Genomic DNA, 21,145 nt, shown 5'->3' on the forward strand with positions numbered 1-21,145 from the left:
CCATCAACCCTGTCTTTCCCTTCATAATGGCAGTAATAATAATGAAAAATCCTTTTTTTTCCCCCTGTTGGCAATAAATAGATCATCAGATACAAGTGCTGGAGGAAGAAAGAAGGCGAAACAGAGAGAGGGGGGGTCTGTGAATCGCATTAGCCAGACTGCATGACTGTTTTTTGGAGATAGATTAAATAAAGAGAATAGTGTGTCTTTATCTTTGTTTAGTTGTGAGTCTTTGTGTGTGTGAGAGATGAAGTGTGCCCCCATTTATGTTTTTGTATGTGTGTGTGTATAAGGCAGCAGAGAGAGCAATCTGCTGATATTAGCCAGTTTTTCATTCACTTGCTAATGTGATTTCATCCTATACACCATACACACACACACACACGCACATTCGAACACACATTCAACTACATTCTGGGTAGCCCTTGCTCCCAAGGGTGGTCTCGGAAAATCTCAATATTGAGGGCGATACAGCCCTTAAACTCGCCCCTCAACTTAATTTTTCTGAGAATCGGGACAGCACTAGCACTAGCGGGAGCGCGCATTTTTGAGATTGAGGGTTAAGATTAAGGGTTAAGCAAGGAATTGGAATTCACCCTATAGGCTAACCTGATCTGGATAAATTGAGGCCTAAGATTTGAATTCTTGTTGGGTTAAGGCTTGGTTTAAGGCTTAAGATGGCTCCAACACACATGAATAAAATGTTCGCCAAGCGCTGCAGAACCCTGATAATGAGCCATTTATTTGAATCAGGTGTTTGAGCAGGGACACATATAAAAACATACTGAGCCAGGATTGAGAAACACTGTCTGTACACATGAATGGAAGTTACCTTGAGTCTTTAAAAGAATAGCTGTGTGTTTGCAGCATTACAAATAAGATTTTGGAGGGGAACCAGGAAAGAGAGGGAATAGTTTATATAATATATTTGCTTCTTTACTCTTTTTTTTGTTTTTTGTTTTTGTTTTATCTCGGAACCCCTCGCAGTCCCATGAATGCACTCGCTGTTTCAATGGGATCTTTCTTTTTTTTGTGTGTGTGTTTGATTTCGCTGGTGAATGCATGTGGGAGCGACACGTTGGGTTCGAGCTGAAATATGACAATGATACATCAGGCTGCACACACACACACACACACACACGTTGGCAGTACATGCAGCCAAGAACATTTTGGAAAAGAAAATGCAAATGTGTTGGGGCGTGGCCAACTTTTCATCGTTCTCACACCCAGAGGCAGAGATTTAACCACTGTGCTAAAAAAGAAGAAGCTGATACAAGAAGGAAGTATTAGTTTGTAACTCTTTGGTGCCGACATCAAGAGTGACAAAGAAATTACACTATCATTAAAACATTTTTTCCCACATTAAAGTAACATTTGTATGTTGCAGATGTTGGGTGTCGCATGCTGTTATATCGTGAGTGAATGAGCCCTGGTCTGTGTGGGAGTGAAAACAGCATGGGTTAGTGCCCATGGAGACAAGCAAGTGATCATAGAATGCCATTAACCCGTCTATACGAGGCAGCAGTGTGTTTGTTCGTTGATGGAAGGCTGTTAGCGATGTGAGCTACGCATGTAATTTGTCTTTGCTTTCCTTTTTTTCTTTGACATCTTCAGCCATATCCGAGGCCAGTGGGGCTACACAGACAATGACACTGACTTGCGTGTGTAGGGAAAGCACACTTTCCTCTATTCTTATAATAATTCTTTTGTGTCTGTAATGAGGCATATGTATGACTATGGTTAAATGTCAATGCCTGCTTTCACTCCCTACAGTGTTAACTTTGTAATTACATGTACAGGTAGGGTAAAATAATACTTTCTCTGCCACCTGTCACATACTAATGGGCATAGAACTTAAATTATTGTAATTTTCATGCACAATAATTTAAAATTGACCAAGGGCCTTTCTGCATGGAGTTTTCATGTGTGTGCGTGGGTTTTCTCTGGGTTCTCCAGTTTCCTCCCACAGTGATTTCTGTGATCGGATAAATATTGCTTGGATAGTGTTTCACCACATGCATTTACACTTCTGTTCAATGTGGTCACATCACAATCCCACAAGTGGTTCGGCCGATCTGTTAGCAATCCATCCTCGGGTGTATTTACACCTGTACTACTTACAAGTGTGCTATCGGGTGCTATCCGATTGCAATCTGATCACAGAATACACATTTTAATGCCAAATGTAAAGGGCACTGTGATGGACTGGTGACCAGTCCACAGTGTACCTTTCCTTTCACCCCATGTCAGCTGGGAGCGAGCCTTACAGTATGTGGAGTCGGTCGACAGTGAATGAATGAATAATTAAATAATTGCTTATGAGATAGCCAGATTGCAGATGTCATTCATATGTATAGCGGTGCTTCTCAGGTCTTGTTTACATCAGTTAAAACCGTATGTTGGCATATAACAGATAATACAAAAAGTGACTTAGAGACTAAGATTAAAAGAGAAATGATGAGAGGACAGAATGTCCGAAAATGGAGCGGCAGCACTGACAGATCTGCAGAAAAGACACGGACGAGGAACAGAGGGATTAAAGAGGTGGTTGTGGACTCATGAGAAATTGGGCCTTTATGCTTTGAGTGATATTACACTTGATGAGACAGAACAAATAAGAGAAAAGGAGTGATTCGGATGAGAATTGAGACAAAGGATGTGAAGAAGTGCAAACTAATGAAAGCTGGGGAAACTTTAACTAAAGGAAGGCAAATTTACAGTGGAGCCTGAAGCACGGGGATAATACGGTGTACAGTCTGAATGAAAAGGAAGGTGAGTGGACAGAATAATTGGAGGAAAGTGCACGTACAGGAGGGGAATAAATTTCAGCTAACAACATAGGAAAAGCGGAAAATGGTAGACGGTAAACTCGGGAGGAGAGATAAGAATAACAAAGATGGGAAGAAAGTTAAGAAGAGAGCTGATAATAAACACAACACAAATGAGAGATGACAAGGTTACAGAAATAAATAGGAGGATGGAGAGATGAAAAGATGACAGAAGATGTGGTAAACCACAGTGTAGACGGAAAGCAAGGTAGGAGTAAGTGTGTGTGTGTGCTCAGAGAAAGCTTAATAAATGAAGGCATGAAGCCAGAAAGACAGAGGAGGAGAAAGATTGAGAGGAGAGAGAGTTGTGTGATATTCTAAAATCTCAATTCAAGGGTTTCTTAAAGTTTGTCTGTGTGTGTGATGGAGTATGAAGAAAATACAGAATGTGAAACGTTCAGAGCTGAAAAGGCATCGTTTAAAAAATTAAAAGCTTACGGAACATTGCAGAGATGTGCCAAAGTCCGTTTTCAAGTTAAGAACAAGTGCCAGAAGTTAATGGTGATAAGGCCGGGGTGTGTACAGTCTCACATGATGTGCGGCTACCGTACAAATATTCAAGACGGCACATACCGTTACTTTGATTCCCAGCTGAAGGAGCAGTAAAACAGTTGACTAATGGAGGTGAAGAAGAGATACAGCCACAGCACATACTGTATGAGTCCTGTAACCTCGCTGCTGAGATCTGAAGGACGCCTCTGTGTGCACTTTTCACGCAGAGACACGGTCTGAGAAAAGTTGTACAGATTCTGATCAACTCAGGTGGTTGATTAACACACACATGGTGCAGATTGACTCCCGTGATGTGTCGGGAGTAAGCTGGTTGATTAAAATCAGCTACTCGTACCCGTGTTATTTCCAGGGTTAATGTTTAAGATGTGCAGTCACTCCAGGGGGAGCTGACGCTACGACGAAGGGAGGCTGCAGCCCTGGCAGCGACCCTTCTTCCTATGTTAATGCCCTCTGTCATTTAGATAGATCATATTAGATCAAATTTAACAAATGTTGCTTGGAGAACACTGAATTGGTCTCCAGGCTTGGGGATCTGTCATCCCTTAAATGTATTAGAAATTGCACTTTGAGTGGGCAGGAGTGTGAATATTTGACAGATGCCAGAGGAAGGAGGTGGAGTCGTAGGATGAGAAGAATAATGAAAGCGGATGTAGGCAGAAAAGTTAGGGCCATACAAAGACATGGAATTAATCAAAGATGAGTGGAATTATGGGGACTTAATGAACACGGGTGAGAAAGTGTGAGACAAAGTAAAGAATGATGGGGAAGTTAGCGGAGCAGTAGGAACGATAAGCTAAGGCGGCGGGTGGAGAGATTTGAAGAGACGCAGGTGAATAAATACGACTTTGAGCATCAGAGAGAAGAGCGGAGGAAGGTGAAGGGGTGACACAGCATGGATGGATTGATGGAAAAGTAAGAGGAGGAGACGTGAAATAAAAGGAAGAATGGCTGCTGCAGGATGAGATAAGATGTGTCTTGGTGGTAGCGAAGAAGGTTTTGGCTCTTTTCCATACCTAAAAAAAGCTGTCCTCCCATTCCTCCCTCACTCGTCTTCCTCATTTAGTTCAGTGACTCAAAGCCGACAGCACACCTGAGCCGCCGAGCGGAAGCCTTCTTTTGGAGGACACATTCAAACATGTGGAGTGTTGTTTAAAACGCTGTATGAGTCTTGTTTTATCACATGTCTTACTGTACACAAACACATTATTGTAAAACCAAGGCTCACTTTTTTTGGGTACACTTTAATGATGAGGCTCTATGCCGGGTAGAAACATTGCTCACACTGGAGGTAGGATTGTTTTGTAATTGGCCAAGTCTCAACATAGCTGCAGTACCAGCGTGTGAAAAGTGATGGATGTGGCCATGAACAAATGACAATTTTAGTTTGAGCGTCAGAACAGAACAGAAAGATGCTCGCGCCTGCATGTTATAGTATCTTTTGAGCTCCTTTTTTTTCTTTTTGTCTTGTATTGATGGATGTGTCTGCTGCTGTTTTTTTTTTTTTTTTTTTTTTTTAAACACAGCAAATGCTAATTCCATTGTGACTGTAGGTTAACAAGCTCTCTTTTATGTAGTCAACAATGGGGCTGTTTTGGAGGTTGTTGTTTTTTCCCGAATGTTAAACATGTCTGGTAATTTGTTGATAATGTCAGCATGTTCCCTCTTTGTGTTTCCGCAGGCTAACGGGCTTCCAAGTTCCTGCCCCGGTCACCAGCACAGGCAACGTCTTCTCTTTGAGGTTGACCAGTGACTTTGCTGTCTCCGCACATGGCTTCAAACTCAACTATGAAGGTCAGAAAGTGTCTATGTGTATTTGTGTTAAAGGCTGTGCCTTGGTACTAACCTCAGTGGCTCAGATAAATGAAATATGTAAATAACAACCTACGTGACCCCAAACTACATGTCAGGTCAAACCCCAAAGGTCACATAGGACCAGTGTGTGAAGTAGGAAAAAACTACTGCCCTTATCCATATGAGGCGTGTAAATAAAATATATTTTAGTGATGTTCCCAACATCTATTTGTTTCATCTATATTATAATAACAAAAACTGGACTTATCTCAAAGTAATTGTGTATTTAGATGATCCTATGCATTTCCAACAATTTTTAACTTTAAACTTTGAGCACACAGTAAATATCACTAAACATTAGTGAAACACTTCCAGTAGATATTGTTCTTATCATTTAACAATAAAAAACAAAAAATCAGGACACCAGAAACACTAGACTCTAGCAAGAACAGGTGAACATCATGTACTTCACGTTTGGAAATGATTATTCTGGGCCATAATAATGAATTGGACAGAGAAACAGAGTACAAAGAAGTGCCGGTACTCAAAATAATAACACTCCAAGAACTCACTGAATGGGACCATGTGTATGAGTCATGGAAGAAAGACATAAGTGTTGGTAACCTTAGGCAACCTAGGAAAGCAACATTTCACAAAAAGAACCACACAACATAAGGTTATGTTTCTATTCATCGTAGTATGTATGTAGAGAGCCTGATTTCTATACCGTTCAATTCCTTTGAGGCGCCATTCAGATTCTGAAAGTTTTCAAGGAGAACTGCCACGCTCTGAACTTGAGTCACCTGACCCATTTCCTCTCAACACAGGAAAGGACTCACTGGACGACAAAGCTGTCAAACTGGGCTGGGCATAGGCCAACATGAAAGCATAGTGACAGCGCCAAAATATGCATGTTTTGGGACAGGAACAAATTCTTTCAGTGTTGATTTCTGTGTCACAGTACAGTTTCTGGGTTCCAACCTGCCACTGCCTTTCTAGTTTGCAGTTTACGCTTAGATGGTGTATACGAATGGATGTAGTTTTTAGCTCGCAAAAGAAGTGCCTGTAAATGTCAGTTCTTTCACCTGCAACCAGTCAATCACTCTGATGTCCACACACTTTCCTGTAAATGGGAACACAATTTACTAAAATGATCAAGACAGCCGAAACTAGTAATTGAGACTATTAATGCCATAGGAACATTTTTATTCACGATTCAAATCAACTGAGAATTAGACACATCTTTGCAGACGACGCGTTCGCACAAGCACAATTTTACATGACCGTAATTACACAACGGTTCGTGGTATTGGAAACCAATACCAATCTAATGGTTTCTGAAAAGCTGAGAAGTTGCACGTCAAAACCAAAGTGTGGTTATCACGGTAGTTTCACTCGCGCTGTTGCAGGAAGCCGGCGTATCAGCGTCTTTGTCACCAGACAACACAGTTTTGGACATTGAGACAAAGACTTAAACAAATATTGTTTTAAATACTAGTGCAGTGCTTGTAGGAAGTATGTATTCCTATAGTGGGAGCTGAAGAAGATGTGTCAGTTATGGTAATGCATGATAAGGAGCCTAAAGGCTAACATAATACAAACACTGTGCAACTTCATTAGGCATCAACTGAAATCAAATACGCCTTGTAAAGAGATTCCACCGTGGCTGACAGTCACAAAACAGCTAGCTACGCTAATGCTAATCTTAGCCTCGCTAGCTTACCTTTGGAAACAGGTTCGCCAAGTTAGCCGCAAAATAGTAACATGCTAATGCTAAATAAATATGTGCTCGTTGAATGCTTGGTGAATGGACACCGACTTCGTCGTTTTAGTATAACACCATATTCTGCGTTGAGTTGAAATGCTGTGTGAAATGGGCCACTGCCTACCCGTTGTTGACACTCTGACAATCCTGACGCGCCGCCAGATGCGCTTCCTGGTGTAGCGTGCTGGTGTAGCATGCTAAATCTGTGAAAATTAACAATCATTCAGATTCTGAACGTTTTCGAGGAGAACTGCCACGCTAAATGCTAAATCGGTGAAAATGGTCAATCAAGCACACCATCGGGCCATGCTCAACCCAAAATTTTAGGGCGATCAGACTAACGGTCAGCGAGATATGCCCAGACAGACAGACAGACACACACACAGACACAACTTGCTTTGTAGATAGATGTTATATACTTTATACTGTTAAATTTCAAATTGAACATGCAGTATCTGGTGTCCATGCACTACAGTTATTATTTGAAAATGCAAAATAGGCAAAAGCACTTTGTTACTGGACATTTTCTGGTCCTTTTATGGTTAACATTAGCAAAAAAAAAGTCCAGATGGACATTTTATGGGTTGGATGTTAAAGGGTTAAACTTTAACACTTTTTTGTAACCAAGCCTCCTGGTGGCTAACTGATACTTTTGTCCTATTTTCTTGGCTTCACTTTTAAAACTTCCCCATTTTTATATACAGTCTGTCATTTTGTATGGGAGAACCTATAGCATAGAGACACAAAATGACCTCTTATTGTGAATAATGTATGTGTGAATGTCTGTGATGACTGGCTCCAGCACCTCTGTGATGATAACTGGATAGATGAAGTACATTAGCAGTTCATGGTTCATATCGAACTGGTCAAAGTCACCTTTCACAACACATCAAGTAATATAGGTAGACTTCCTCTTTCTGGTGCATCAGAGTACCACAGACATTTTTCAGCACATTGTCAATCAAGTAATCTTGGTTGACTAAATTAAGTGGTAACCAACAGCTTTCATGCCCATGTCATTATCTGTTTGGTTGCATTTCTAGAGGCATAACAGTAGCAAGACGTCCTCAAAACTGTGTGATCTGTCATGACATAACGAGCAACCCAGAATGTAGATATGCTGTTGTCCTTATTGTTTGGATATGGAGCAATGCAATTCCATGTGTGTTATAAATAAGAGTCCAGATTGTTTCTGCAAAAGCCTCGTGCAGGTGGCAAAACAGAAAAACACAGCATAAGCAAAATTTAGTATGAACATGGATTGTGCTATTTTTTTTTAACACCATTACACTGTGCAATCCTTTTTTTTTTACCATCATACAAATAGATTTACGGCAAAAAAGTTGTTTATTCCAGCTTTAATTTGATTAACAATGATTATTTTATTTTATTTAAAAAAAAACACAAAAAAATTAACCAGGGGTCCATTCCAGCATCAAAAAACATTCATTTTCACACATTTTCCTTTAGGGCCACAACATTTTCTCAGATACAGTGAGAGATAAGATTGGATAAAGTAATGCTTAAAATTAGAACATACTCCACTTCACCACCATGTCCTGTGCACATAAAAGATTTCAGATTAGATCAGAAAAATGTTGACGTGCCCAAGGAGATAGTTAATTCTGGAGCGTAAAACAGAAGATGATCAAACTGTCTACTTGTGCACACACACACACACACACACACACACACACACACACACACACACACACACACACACACCAAAACAAAGATTCATTTAGTTCCCACTCGTCACCAAAGATCTTTAAGATGTCAATGTTTTACATCTCTCTAGCCTGTGTGTATGTCTTACACTGAGTACACTGTTAATGACAAGAATATTAAGCATGGCGTTTTGCGTCATTTTATTGCAGTGAATTTATGTGTGATAAATATAATACAGTCGTATAATTATATGAGAAAAGTTGCAAAGGTCCTTAAATGGTGTGTGGAATTGAGCCATGCGTCCTGCAGTAATCATAACACTGTACATGGATTATGGCTTATTACAGAATGCACAGATAGCAACACAGTAGTAATGATGATTTTAAAATGAATAAAAGTCTAATTGAGGACAGTAAGGGAATGGAAGAAAACATTAATGAGGCATGCTTATTTAAAGCGTTATCCTGAATTACAGTCAGCCATTCACTCCCATATTAACTGTAGGGGGGGCGGGGGGGGATGTTCCTCACATCTCTATTCAGGTTTTTATTCACCAAGTTGTAAAAAGTAGTTCAATTATGGACCTAAAAAAATACAATACAATACAATACGCCGTTAGAGAGCAGACAATTGGGGTGGCTGGAATCATGATTTACGTTGAAGCAGGATGTGGGATCTAAAACTGGCTGCAAAAGAAATTGACAAAGTAGCAAGAACACTGTATTTCACTTTGAGTCAGAGGACAATTCAACAGGTAAAAAAGAGTGTCATGTATAAATAATAATAATAATAATAATACTTTTAAAAAGAACACAAAAAGAAAACCTTACAATGGCTGTATTTCCATTAGCTGCCTCATTTACAAGGTCCTGCTATTGTGCTTGCTGGTTCACACTGCCATGGTTTACTGAGGACATGGAACAATCATTAATTACAGTAACACCTGTGGTTTATATGACACACACACACACACACACACACATGCACAGACACAGAGACACACAGCTGCTGAACATGATACACCGCTTCTCTGTGTCTCTGTTCTCAGTTTTTTTTTTTTGCTTGTTTGACAGTACGGTGGATGGCTGGCAGCTTTTCATCTTGTTTATGTGTGTGGTTTGCCGCATAATGACAGTATCATTGATTGCAAAGTGCTGGGGTTTAAGTCTGCACAAATGCTGTGTCAGGGTGTGCATGTGCCTGCTTGTGCTACTTGTATGTCCAAGCAGTTGTCCCAGATTTATTCCCTGGCACAAGTTTCGACTTGCTACTTGGCCCATGTTCATTCTGTGTGTGTGTGTGTATGTTTGTGTATGTGTGTGTGTGTGTGTGTGTGTGTGTGTGTGTGTGTGTGTGCTCGTGTTAATTCCGGGGGAGAGAGAAAGAAAGAGTTTCCTCTCAGTGAGCTCAGAGCTTCCAATGGACTTAGTGTACAGTATGAAGAGCTCCTGCTCCTGATACATTCACTTGTTTCACCTACTAAATGTATGAGAACAAGTGAGTGAGACACTGTGGCAGGTCATATTTGCAGAAATGCATCATTACTGTATGCTGACTATCTAACTGTCCTTTTGAAGTCTTATTGGATACAAACACAGGGCTTGGAGCCTTAAAGAACTTTTGGAGCACATTCAAAATGTATTAACCCTTTATACCGAAGCCTCAAAATGTTCTTAATTTAATCATAAATGGGACAGAAAATGTCCCATTCTTCCAGAATAACTTTCAATATCTGGCAGTTATTTACAATAACATTTGTTTGAGTTTTGGTCTCAATGTCCAAAAACATTGCTAAAAAGATGAAAACTATGTACAGGCATTTTCCCCAACTCTCTCTGATGACAAAGACGCTGGTTCGCCGGCTTCCTGCAACACTGCAAGTGCAACGTAATAACCACATGTTGGTTTTGACATGGAACATCTCAGCTTTCAGGAACCGTTGGAACTTTTCCGATAGCACAAACGGTCGCGCAATGGCAGTGATGCAAATTGTGCTTGCAGCCCCCCAATCAATTACATGCAGACCACCACCATAGAATAAAGACATTATATATATAATGTATGTTTGCTAGCAATTTTTTTATAACAGTAATATTAAGACATTCAGTTATAATTATCACATTTTTAAATGTATTACAACATTCAATTACATATGCTTGTTTAGTGTTTTAATTACAGTTGCCCACATTATTATGTACATAATTTAAAATCCAGTTTTTCATATTAATAGATTCATTTTGCATCATACATATGTTTTATTGTGAAGTATAAGTCATTCCAAACACGCACTTTTACTTTGAAATCCGGTGAAATTTCATCGTGAATATCTTTATTGTGATATCATGATGGAGTATTGTGTTTTAATTTGAAGATCATACTACAGAGCAGTTGTTTTTTGCCCACCAGACCAGCCCCCTCTTGACCAGACGAGACGCTCATCGGCCCCCCAGGTCATTTGAGTTTGACAGCCCTCTATATCGGCAATACACATGTTTTTGTTATTTAAATTGTATTTAATTTTCATGATTATTATGAGAAAAAAAAGTAAATGCATAATAAATTAGAGCAAGGGTATACACAAGTAGTTCCTCTAAATGTCACTGTGAACTCTTAAGTGAAATTATATGTCGTGTAGTCAACCTCTTTCTTATGCCTTTTGGGCAGACTTAGTGTAATTAATTTACACACATGATCCTAAATACATTTCATAGCTTTCACACTATTTTTAGCCTTGGATGTGAGTGAAGCGTTCTCACTGTCAAGCTGTGCAACACAAAACTAAGGATACAGATTTGTACAGCGAGGAGCAGTTTGGACAATTTTTTGTTGGCATGTCATTCATATTCCATGTAATCCTTATGTCTAGTTGGCTGTGGGAGCCATTCCAGGTTGGAGATTTCAGCACATATTACCTTATCTTTGTAAATAGGATGTTTTAAGGACAAATTAGTAAAAAAAATATATAAAAATAAAAGGATGAGCCACTAAAAAATTGGAAACTCAGAAACAGCTAGATTTAAATCAGTCGTTGCACTTGCCACTTGTCTGTCATTGTTCTTTGATTGTATCTCACTGAAAAACGTATCTGTGTTAGAAAATGAAGTCTTAACAAAAGAAATGAGGAAAAAACAACCTAATTATTATTAATATCATGTTTAAATGCAAAAGCACATAATTAAATGCCTTTGTTAAAATGATACAGATCACACAGAGGGAGTTGGACAAGAGTTGTCTCCCTTGTGTGTGATGTCAGTTTTGATCCTTCTGCTTCATTTATTTCTCAAATAAGCTAATCTAAACGAATATGTTAAAAACGCTTGTTTATACTAAAGCTATGGTTCTCAAACTGTGGTATGTGTAAAATCAGAAATAATGTTCTTTATAATGTTTTTCCACTCCTGTTTGGCTTAGATTTGCTTCCAATTCCATTTAAAATGATAAGAGCGAAAATTAAAATTACATTTTTATAAAACAGTGCAACATGTACATGTTACTGCTTTAAAAAAAAGGGTCTAAAGTGACCATTGGCCCCCGGAAATCTTCATATTATCAAATCTGGCCCTCGTTAACAGAAATTTGAACACCCCGGTGTAGGCAATGAAACAAAATAATAATAATGCATAATACACAAATAATAATGATCATCAGCGTCATCTTATCTCTCGCTTCATCTTAATCTAATGTCACTATACCAGTGTGTGAAGTATATGTGAGGAAAAGGAGGATGATAAGTGAGCAAATCCTCCTGTGACGAGTCTTAATCTGACTTCGCTCCATCTATTTGGTATCTAACGTTGGTGATAATGGTGTAACTATGAGAGCTTGATATTTTCTTAGGTGCTACTTGGTATAAAAAAGTTGAACCTAAGTTGAAACACAGGAACAAAAGGACTGATGAAGCATCACAAGTGATGCACAGCTGCTGTGTGAGCCAAGACTAAACTCGCCTCACCTATTGTCATGAACTCAGTGTGAGACTGAAAGAACTGGATCTAAACCAAGCTGTCTTTCCTTTGAAGCACCACTAGGTTTAGGTAGAGGGTGAGGATTTAAGAAATTTGGAAGGACCTCTTATAGCCATCTGATGATGAGGCCTCTGAGACATCTGCTCTGGTGGTATTCCAGGCATGCCATACTTTGAGGGGACCCTGAGGCGTTTGCAGAAGATCCTTGAGTGCTTTTTATATCCCAACTGGCCTCCGAATGCCTGGGAACACTCGCCCCAGGAGCCCAGAAGGGCCTTAAGGAGGTGGATGAGTAAAATAAGTCTGGACATTTTTGTCTCTCCTGCTGCGACTGCACATTACGGAGAATGGATATGAATGAATAGATGGGGTGAATTAGCATACCATGGGATCTGTTGGACATAAAAGAATTAGAGGTGTATGGGTACATTATGGATTATGTCCACATCCAAGAAAAAGTCAATTCACTGATCTCACTATTGAGTGGAATTTCTCTGGCCAGAGGTGCAGGGGTGTTGCTCCGTCCTTTTCAACATGTCCGTCCACTTGTGAGACAGACTTTGATGTGATTGTTGGACTCCTAGAGAATTTCTTCCTCTTCCTCTGAAGACAGTAAGGGTCATTACTAATTCATGGAGCAGCACATGCCATACAGGGTGTACATGTGCACGTGTGTCTCTGGGTGTGTGTGAGAGAGGGTGTGAAGACAGTGATGTATTATTTAGCGTGATGTCGGAGGCAGTTTGATATTGTGCTGATGAGACAGAATCAAAGATTATTGTTGCACTTAGACACGTGTGTGCACACACCACCCCACACACACACACAGACACATACTTTCTCTGCCACTCTGCAGTACTTTTTCTTTATTTATCTTAATCCATCCCCCCTAAAAGTAAGGTAAGCAATAATCCCAAAGTTTAATCAGTTCTAATGTAAGATCTGATACTGGTTTGACTGACATGGGACATTGACTTAATTTGAGGACAAGTATGTGACACGTTAACCTTAACACAAATGAACATAAGTCAGATTCTGAAAGCTGAGAAGTTGCACGTAACTTACGGTAACTTCACTCACGCTGTTGCAGGAAGCCGGCGAATCAGCATCTTTATTGCCAGAAAGGGAAAAAGTGGGAAAAACGCCGGTGCATAGTTTCCATTTTTGTCCTGTTTTTGGACATGGAGACAAAAACTCAAACAAATGTTATTTAAATATGTGTTATACTGTTCAAATTTAGCACACACAATCTGGTATTCATGTCCCGCTACAGAGTTTTGCTTCATTTTAAACTGTTAACACACCATTTTAACATGCAGTAAATTGTAAATAACAGCTAGATATTGAAAGTTATTCTGGAAAAATGGGCAAAAGTTAGATGCAGGATCATTTGGCCTTTTGTGGTCAAAGTGAGAAAAAAAAATCACATTTGGTTAAAGGGTTAAAACATAAACACCAACAGACAGAAATAATTTGTCTTCAGTGCATGGACTGGAGTACTTGTACCTCTACTTCAGCGTCTGCAGAGAATTATTTTCACTCTTTCAATCTTTTTTTTGTGAACGGTTTCTCGAATTACTACTTCATGTTTCTTTCCTCCTCTGCAGAGAGTTAAGCTAACACTTCTCTTCCTCTCATTTGCTCATAAGTGTATACATATGGTTCATTGAAAGAAGGCATAAATAAATGAAATACAGAAGATAAGGACGGGAAAAAGAAAACTCGATGGAAAATGGTGCAACATGGTATTGGTAGGGGATTGAAATGGAGGCAGCAGTGCTTTCAAAATAATAATAATAATAATAAAAAAAGGAGAACCTGGCAGCAGTTTCTGAAACGTACTCTCAGGTCCACAGTGACCTTCTGGCCAAGAACTTATTTCCTCAACGTGCTGCTCAGTCATCTTGATATTATCGATTCTGAATTTCTTAGAGCGCACATGTGGTCTGCGCTCAGTAGGACTCTAACAGTAAAATGATGTTTATCGACGGCAGCAGCAGATAAAGGAGCTTCCAAGTATTAAAGTAAACCAGTCGTGCTCAAGATGTGGTCCATAACAATTCAGCTAAATGTTTTGAAAGACAGCACCACTCTGTGCTTTACTTCACTAAAACCTGTGTACATCTGAAATATCTGGCTTTTTTTTTTAAGTTACCAAGGCTAAGAATTGCTGCAATTTAGTCTAGAAATTGAGGTGTTACGGACGTATTTAAGACACTATTTTCTCCATGTTGCAGCAGAGAAAAGTTATTTGTTCGTTGCTTCGGAGAAGGCACTTCAGACTTAACAACAACAGGTTTCACTTAGAAAAAAGAATCCTCAGTAAACACGGACAATCATTAATCTAACACGTAGCAAAGGCTGCCTGAAATCCTCCTAATTCTCTGTCCAGAGTGAATCAATGGTCCTCTTAGTGTGATATTGTGTCATCTCCTGCTATTGACAAATATTGGCCCTGCTCCCTATGAGGTTAATTCTCCATCTGGCTCCTAAATATAAAGTCTCTGTTTTGCAGAAGTATCTATATGAGTTTAGCCTCAGTGGAGCTTAATTGTTTCCACATTAGAATTCACTTTATATTAACACTCACAAGGTTTCACTCTGAGCAGAAGAATAAATCCTGCCCACTTGGCCATCTCGGCATTATAATCACATGTGCTCTTGTCTTTCACAAAGACTCCACAAGCCTTTTTAGTATCAGTGGAGGTGGACATGCACTTTAAATAGTTGGTGAAAAAAAGCTTCTAAATGCTGAGGGTTTGTGTGTGGTCATGTTGCGGAGGCCTAAAGTCTGTTTGAGTTCAATCACATTACAGGAACGTGTTTTCCTTACAGGAACAAAAAGATGAGTCCACACCACGGAAATCATGTAATACATTAGGTTAGAGTTAGTCATACAACGAATATAAGTCAAATGCAGTGCCCTCTGAAGTCACAGAGACGTGTGTGTGTGTGTGTGCTGGCTGCTGCTGCTCTGATCTTTATCAAAGAGACCTGAGGGCACTGACAATACCCACTCCATCTATCACCTTCCTATCTGTCCATTTTTTTTTTTCCTTTTGCAGTTTTCTATCATTTGCTCTTTCTCTCCCGTTTTCTCAATTCAACAATTGAATCCAGGTCAGCTGCTGTGATAATGGTCATCTTTCATCATGAGAAAGAGAAGGGGGGGTCAAATAGTTGAGGTTGGATAAAGGAGATCCTCCTTAGTAGGAGGTTGATATAAATGTATGTCAAAGGTCTCAAAAATTGTATGTATATTAAAATATAATTATAAATTAGGGCTGGCCAAGTTAATTAATACAGCTGAGAATAACGCGATAAAATAATTGTTATAGTTATAGTATGTAACGCAAGTTTGTTTACTTCTATGTGCGCTGACCTCTGACAAGCTGTGAATTATTCGCATTGAAACAGTCACTTGCCTGCAGTCAGTCAGATACTGTAGGAGAGACGGGTCGTAGCCGAAGATGAAGAGAGGTAAGGGATTGTTGGGGCGGAAGGTTTAATTTTATCGTTAAAACAAAAGTTTTACGACAGCTACCTGGGTAACAATGACTGGAAGTTGCGATCCTTTGCCTTGACTGTCTAAAAACAAACAAATGAGTGACTAATTGCTGAGACGTGCGCAGAGGAATTCCTCCGCATCGCCAAATAAATGAAAAGTAAGTGGCAAACTAACCACTCCAGGCACAGATAGTGCCCGTAATATGGTGGCAGCTGCCCGGAGACTTCCAAATGTGAATATCTGAATTTCTAAGGACATACTCGGGTGGATTTTTTTGTTGTGATGTTAACGCATGTTCTTGTTGCATAGAGGATGCCAGTCATCCATGTTGAGCCTTTATTTTAAGATGACCTGGTTGGCACTTGATAGGCCTAGGCTTGATAGGAGTCTTTTGAAATCACATAGTTTTATGTGTAGTGTGTTTAAAAAGAAAGATACAACTAAACAATGGTGCGGGAAAATGTCTGATTACTCATTCATAGTGATTAGAAGAAAAGCAAACTTTTAATCTAGATTAATAAATTACTTAATTCATAGTGATGGTTTCTCTTTATTTTCTTTCTTATGTCAGATATTTTTTGACACAGACATGTATTCGATTTCAGCAATTCATTGACAGCAGGAAGGATTGTGAATCTTGCTGTTACTTCAAAGCTTTCAATAATTCATCTGCAGTGAGGGAATACAGATCCCATTAAAACTGAAGAAATATCTGAACATATCATACACACAATTTTGGCCCAACTGTCTGCTTTTTCTTTCTGTATCTGTAACAGGGAGTAACTGAATTTATTTCTCTGTGTCTCTGTTCATATACAGCTCAGAACATATTTTCAGCACCCACAGTGGAGCATGTGCACAGAAACATGTGTGTGTGTGTGCATGTGTGGCGACACACATACAGCTGTGTCTCAGTTCATACATTTGAAATGAGCAAGAATATGTCAGCTCTGTCCCCAGAGGAAAGTGTTTGTAGACTGCTGGTGAGTGCCTCTCTGGGTGTGTGTGTGTGCATGTGCACGTCTTCGTCTGTGCCTCTGTGTAATGTATATTCATATGTCCTACTTATTCCCATGTGTATACAGCAGGCAAAGTGTGAAGAATGTGAGATTTAACAAGGGACAAAAGGAATAAGATGGTATAATAAGTAATGAAAGGTTGTGAGGAGAAGTGGCAGAAATCAAAGCACGAGTGGGAGAAAATAAGCAAAGCTGTGCTGGAGTGGTATCAGGATATATTGTGTTTAATACGCACTCAAACTTTTCTTTTGAATGCATCATCACATATTGTTGTCCGGTGTAATGAAGTGAGACGACTACTATATATCCACCGAGCGAGTTCAAGGACCAAACACCAGAAGATTTGTTGCAGATCGTTACACAACATCTGTGAGACGATCACTACACAGGACGTTCCTGTGCATTTTTATGAAGACAGCCAAGCAACTGACCATCACAGTTGGAGAAAATCATGATTTAATTAGCACTAACCAGGTGCTTTTAGTGCCTAAACCTAATCACATGTTGCCCATTCTGCCTAAAACTAACTACAGACATAACCAGGAAATGGTTATTATTATATCCTCATAGATGCCAAAAAGCCCTACAAACATTTCATGTAGATGTTTATCAGATTAAATATTTTTGCACAGGATATCAATTCTTTAAGAAACGTATTTGAAAATATAGTTTCACCCATTTTCTTTCCACTTGGTCAAGCGAAGAATACACTTAAACCAATTATGATGCTGCTGTGTTGTGTGAATCCACATTCTATTACAGTATTTGAAATTAAATTAAATTTGACCTGTTTTGCGAAATTAATTAATTTCATTTACTTTTTTTAAATCACAACTTTCTCGATAGTTGTGGGATTGTTACTTGCTGTATATCACTGAGCAGCTGTCTGATCAGAAACAGATTTACAGTATATCTGTAAATCAGTAAAAACAGTACACCTGTTAGTGTGTGTGGGTGTGTGTGTGTGTGTGTGTGTGTGTGCGCGTGCATCAAAGTGAAATGTGTGCATTTGCTGGGATTGGAATGATTTGACCTGTTCATAGAGGAGAAAATCATAAAGTGAGCCTGGAAAATTGTTTCACTTAGATCTTGGTTCCAATTTCATAAATATACAGTAACACAGCACAGTTGTCAGTACACACACACACTCACACACACACACACACAGACCAGCAGTCCAAGAACTGCTTACAATTACGACACCACTCTTAAAAGTACTGCAACAGACAGTTTCCTCATAAGTGTTATGCAGAAACTGGGACTCCATGAGGTTGTCACTGTCTCGCTATTTTTTAAAGAATTTCTCAGCGATAATGTTTAAAAATGAGATGCCAGATCTCGCTGCCAGACCTCCCATAACTGTCCACACAATGTATCACACGTGAAGATAATATAACGACAATGCCAGTAACGCGTTGGCAAATCGCTTTGAGCTTGAGGTGCTGTACGTCACATCACGGATGTCGAGCAACACAACAATTTCATCTGACACATGACGTTGGCAGCAGCTCAGTGCAATTAGGCATATGGACATGAAGTACATGGGGAAGAGAGGGGGGATTTAAGTGACTTGGAAAGTGGCATGGTTGTTGGTGACAGAGGCTTGATCTAAGTGTTCCAGAAACTGCTAATCTACTGGGATTTACCAGCACAACCATCAGAGCACAGCGCGAGCTACATTTTTCTGTCTGAACTCGACTATGCTCGAGTGGAATGTTGACCTAACGTGACCCGAACCTGACACACGTTGTGTATTTTTGACCGAGCCCGACCCAAACCCGACATAGTTAGAGCAAGCTGAAGTGTCACCTTTATTTATGATCCAGGCAAACACCCAAAGTTATTTTTACGTCCAAGTGATTGTTCCGTCTTTTTTTGTTGTTGTAATTTTTATTTTTATTCTTCACAGACACAAGCAGTGTGCAGAGTAATACAATACAAACAAGTCAGAGTCGACATTTTAAGAAAGATAAACCAAACCTGATTGTGACTAACAAAAAAACTGACAAAATAAAATATCTAAATAAATACTAAGATGCACATTCTTGATATTCATTTAAATTTATCAAAAAGCAATGTTACATGACTTGTCTATTCCTAGGACTTGCACCTCTAAAAAGGTACATGTGGGGAGCTCACATAGACATCATGATCATCATTTTCCAGTCATTTCCATTTCATGGATCTAAATAGATCGAAATTATTGTTAATCTTATAAATGAGTCGTTCAAAAGAAGCTATCTTGGTTAGCTCATCTCTCCATTCCTTGAAACTAATCTTGTCTGTTGACGTCCAGTGTCTTAAAATGACCCCATTTCCTGTTCCGTGAACTAGTTTCACACATGAGCACATTTGTTGAGGTAGGCTAACCCTCCTCTGCAATAATACCCAGTATACATAGAGCTGGGTTCTCTCTAAGCTTTGATTGTTACGTCTCTTTATTAAATGTTCAATAAAGCAATTTGAGAAAAAAATACTATTTAAAATCACCATATTTTATTCTGTATTTCATTAAAAGTACTTGAAATTAACATGTTAGTTGACACTTTCGTCAAAAATCTGTCAGGTATTCATGCTCAATAACCACTCTCTAGGGTTTAAAAGGGATTATCCAAGAATATCTCCAGTGAGTGGCAGTTCTTTGTGCAAAAATGCAATTTTGATGTCAGAGGAGAATGACCAGACTCGATGAAAATGACAGACATGACATTTAATTCAAATAACCACTTGTTGCAGCCAAGGTGTGCAGGAGACGTACACATTAAAGCAGATGAACAAAAGCAGAAGAAGACCAAATATGTCCCTCACTCTGTTGATAAGGTGTTCTGTGTACCTAATTAAATGGCAAGTATTGCGTATAATTATATATTAAGATGCTCGTATATGTTTTATTTGCAGGAAAGGATGGAGAATTGTCCAAAGAAAATAGCAATCAGTCTGATACCTGGATAATGTAATTGTGAAGTGACCTCATACCTTAATAAATACATTCTATTCAAATACATTTGTGATGGGAGTTCCAATTTCCTCAATGCTCCGTGCCAAGAGAGAATAGAAGTGACATCAAGTGATGTATTGATCTGATATTCAGGTCTGTCAGAGAGCGACAGACCACCAGACTAAAGTATTGTCAGTACTAGTTCATATCCGTGTGTAGCATTGTGCTGCTAAGCATGTTTGTTTGTGTGTATGTGAGAGTGTTGATAACAACGCAGCCTTCTAGCCAATGTCAGTCCATTATTCAGCTTTATATCAGCCAACCAATCAAACGGCCTCCCCTCAGGGTCACCACCTCGGCCCATCCAATCAGCTGCTCCTGCCAAGCAGGAAGGGAATGTCACTCGTTTAGCATAACCAGAAAATGAGCAGGGTCATGCTGACGCGGCAGTCTGATGCACTCTGAGGCAGCGTTCAGACAAATGTTCCCCTCAGAGCTGTCGGGAAAACCTTGAGGATTTTCACCAAATGTATCACCGTCCTATGGAATATGATAAAAGACAATCAGCACGCTGGGCTACTTCTCAAAGGCAGACTCCATTATTTGAGGGCATTCCATAGGGTGTTTCTCTTTACATTTAATTTTCTAATTAAATGTTGAAATGAGTGTCAGTGCTGTTTTCTCTCGCCTGTGCTTTCTATCAGCAGATTTAGTTTCCTCACGTCCCTGCTGCTTATCTTAAATACTCTCTCACAGGGAGTCAAACTGCAGTGCAACAGTGGGAAATGTAACACTGTAACACAGCAGCCTGGCTTTGTTCAACAGCAACTGATTCATTAGGCTTTGGCTCTGTTTATTTCTAAAAATGGCTGCACATTTGATGCAGTGTCTGCACCTGAGGTCTCAAACTTGCGGCCCGTGGGCCACATGCGGCCCGCCTCTCAATTTCATGTGGCCTGCCACTAAATATCAAGTTATCTCTGTGTGTTTGTTTTAATAATATCAGATTCATCGTTCTTCTTTATAAACATGGAATAGGGAACTCGTTTAACTTGGAGAAATAAGGTATAATATGACTCCTTTAATGGATGCCAAAGCATTCCAGCTACTATATCCTAAACACAACATGGTTGCTTTAAATTACTAAATG

At 39.4% G+C, this 21,145-nt stretch overlaps 1 protein-coding gene across 1 annotated transcript in view; it reads left to right on the top strand.

The window, feature by feature from the left end:
• csmd3b (CUB and Sushi multiple domains 3b) overlaps nt 1-21,145 on the top strand; it is a gene marked incomplete at both ends in the record, with an annotated part of 347,168 nt that overhangs the window by 113,638 nt on the left and 212,385 nt on the right. Inside the window, one exon of the mRNA XM_083899904.1 lies at nt 5,020-5,132. Coding sequence (XP_083756030.1) covers nt 5,020-5,132 — 113 coding nt within the window. The remainder of the gene's footprint in view (nt 1-5,019; nt 5,133-21,145) is intronic.

Source organism: Microchirus variegatus (genome assembly GCF_963457635.1).
Source record: "Microchirus variegatus genome assembly, chromosome: 13".
In the NCBI taxonomy this organism is placed as follows: Eukaryota; Metazoa; Chordata; class Actinopteri; order Pleuronectiformes; family Soleidae; genus Microchirus; species Microchirus variegatus.